Raw genomic sequence first — 2,713 nt, 5'->3', positions numbered from 1 at the left:
ATCCAGTTGAAAATTTCATTCTGAAGTGGTATACTTTATATTCCATTTAGCCTAGATTCTTGAAACAATTTGTTCATGTTGTGTTATAATCATATATTTACTTACTTTCTTGCCTCCTGTCTGGCCTACACATTCCTCATGATTCAATCTTACTTAGTGTTAATACAAAGTGACTGTTATAAAATATGCATTACTAATTTTCCAATTAATTTTCTTCTGTTTGACTAAGACTTCTTTTTTAACCTCTACAAGCATTACATTCAGTATGATTTGCCTATAAGCTCCAATATGACCTTGGACATCATTTAGGACTTAAATTATCTGGCTACAATGTTTATTTATTCAACTGGAGTGAAGAAGAATATAGGGAGATAGAAGAGGAAATGTTTTACGCAGAAAAAGAGGAAAACAATTGGGTAAAGCATTTCTATTTTTTGATGTTGCAATTGGACTGGCAGAGTGTTAAACAAAGATTTTTGGACCCATCTTTGCAACTGCATAGTAAGACATTAAGTGGAGTTTTTGCATCCAATGGTTAAAGTTCTCTTCAGAGCATCTTTTACTTCTTTGTTCCTTAAGCTGTAGATCAATGGATTCAGCATAGGGATCACCAGGGTGTAAAACACAGAGGCCATTTTATCAATATCAAAAGTATGGCTAGATTTGGGTTGCAGGTAAATAAACAGTAACGTCCCATAGAACACAACCACCACTGTCAGATGGGAGCTACAGGTGGAGAAGACTTTGTATCTCCCCTCGGTTGAGTTCATCCTGAGAATGACCACAAGAATGAACAGGTAGGATATAAGAACAATCAGGAGGGAAGAGAGCAAATTACAGCCTGAAAAAATTAAAATGATCAATTCTAATTCACGCGTGTCAGAACAAAGCATGGATATGAGAGGAAGGCAGTCACAGTAAAAGTAATTGATAATGTTAGAGCCACAGAAGGACAATTTAAATAACTTAATTGTGAGAAAGAGTGACACAAATGTGCTGTAGAGATAAGGTGCAAGGACCAGCACCCAACGCACCTTCTCTGCCATGATGACAACATAGAGGAGAGGTTTACAGATGGCTACATAGCGATCATAGGCCATTGCTGAAAGAATAAACAGTTCAGTGATAATAAAAATCTCAAAGACTGCCAGCTGGGTGGCACACCAATTGTAGGAAATTGTATTTTGGGGCACCACAAAGGTTACCATCATCTTTGGGCCAATCACAGTGGAATAACCAAGATCAGTAATTGACAAATGTCTAAGAAAAAAGTACATGGGAGTATGTAGCTTGGAGTCCAAATGGGTCAAGATAACTATGCCCAGATTGCCCATCACCGTGACCAAGTATATGAGGAGGAAGATTCCAAAGAAAGGTGCTTGCAGCCCAGGGTTGTTGGTAATCCCCATAAGAATAAATTCAGTCACCTCACTCACTGCAGTCTGATTCTGTTTCTCCATATGGTTCATCTTGGTAACCTGTGTAAGGTATAAAATAATTATGTATTACCTTTGAGATGCTATCTTCTAAGAGGATTTAAAATATTATACATGAGATACAGATATCCTTTTTTAAAAGATTTAATTAATTTATTTATTTGAGAGAAAGACTGGGAGCAGGAAGAGAGAGAGGAAGGGAGAGAGAGAATCACAAGCAGACTCTGCACTGAGCATCTGATTCCCATGCGGGGCTGAATCCCAGGTCCCTGAGATCATGACCTGAGCCAAAATCTAGAGTCAGAAATTTAATCAACTGAGCCACCCAGGTACCCAGATGCAGATACACTTTATCGTAAAATATAAATGGAGACTCCTCTTACCATCAGGCCCAAACTACAAACACCTTCACTCACAATGTAGTGTAGGTGCCTGACAATCAGTTTTTTTTTATTGGAATGTAAATCCCGGAGACTAAGCTTTTCATTGCCAAGGTGTTAATTTCAAAAAAAAAAAATCTGTCTCAGATAAGCACATTGCCAGCTACACAACTAGGCAAAGAGCCGGCTCCCCACCCATGAAGTCTCCCTTTTAGAAAGCCCTGGGTGACTTAGGCGGCCAACTGCTGGAGGGACCCAGCATTTCCCTTTCCAGAATTTAATTCCTGCTCCTATGTTTTAAAGTAACCAATAAAGTGGAAACCTGTGAAACTCTAGACATTCCATCCTTGACCCCAGTAAAGGTAGAAGTCCAGGTCCTCCAAGCTTTCCAAGACCAAGAATAACATGGGTCCTGTGGCATCCCTAGCTGATGGCATTCCTGTGAGAGACTGTAGTCCACACACAACACAGTGATGGAAACTTTGCTCAAGCATTCTTCAACGGGGCCAAATACTTTGAAGTGGTTGTTTTGAAACAATGGCCTGCTTTTCTGGACCCAAAGTTAAGTATGTCAAAAGACCTATTATACATCAGCCTTTTAAAATTTTGAAGGAAAGAAAACAAATATCTATACCTAAACCATTAGCCTTTACCTTGTGGGCAATAATCATATCTCTTTAAAGTAGCAAGACATAAAACAAACAAACAAATAAAAACCTTTCTAAAAGGTTGGTGGACCAATGCATGAGGTGGTGTTCAGGAAACCTTTGACATTAAATACATATTTCAATATTCTCACCGCAATATGGCTCAGCTGATTTGCCCAATGCAAAATATAGTGTAATATGTTAATTTCAGAATTTTGTTACTGTCTTGTCCACATTTGCCACATCTGGT

General features: G+C 38.6%; 1 protein-coding gene across 1 annotated transcript; it reads right to left on the bottom strand.

The window, feature by feature from the left end:
* Positions 1–509: 509 nt before the first annotated feature.
* OR8K1 (olfactory receptor family 8 subfamily K member 1) lies at positions 510–1,469 on the bottom strand (the record flags this gene model as incomplete). Its single annotated transcript, XM_082747807.1, has 1 exon — positions 510–1,469. The coding sequence occupies one exon, from the start codon at positions 1,467–1,469 to the stop codon at positions 510–512; it is 960 nt and encodes a 319-aa protein (XP_082603933.1).
* Between the last annotated feature and the right edge of the window lie 1,244 nt (positions 1,470–2,713).

This window comes from Mustela nivalis (genome assembly GCF_964662115.1).
Source record: "Mustela nivalis genome assembly, chromosome: 9".
Classification (NCBI taxonomy): domain Eukaryota; kingdom Metazoa; phylum Chordata; class Mammalia; order Carnivora; family Mustelidae; genus Mustela; species Mustela nivalis.
This window is presented reverse-complemented; position numbering and strand designations above follow the sequence as displayed.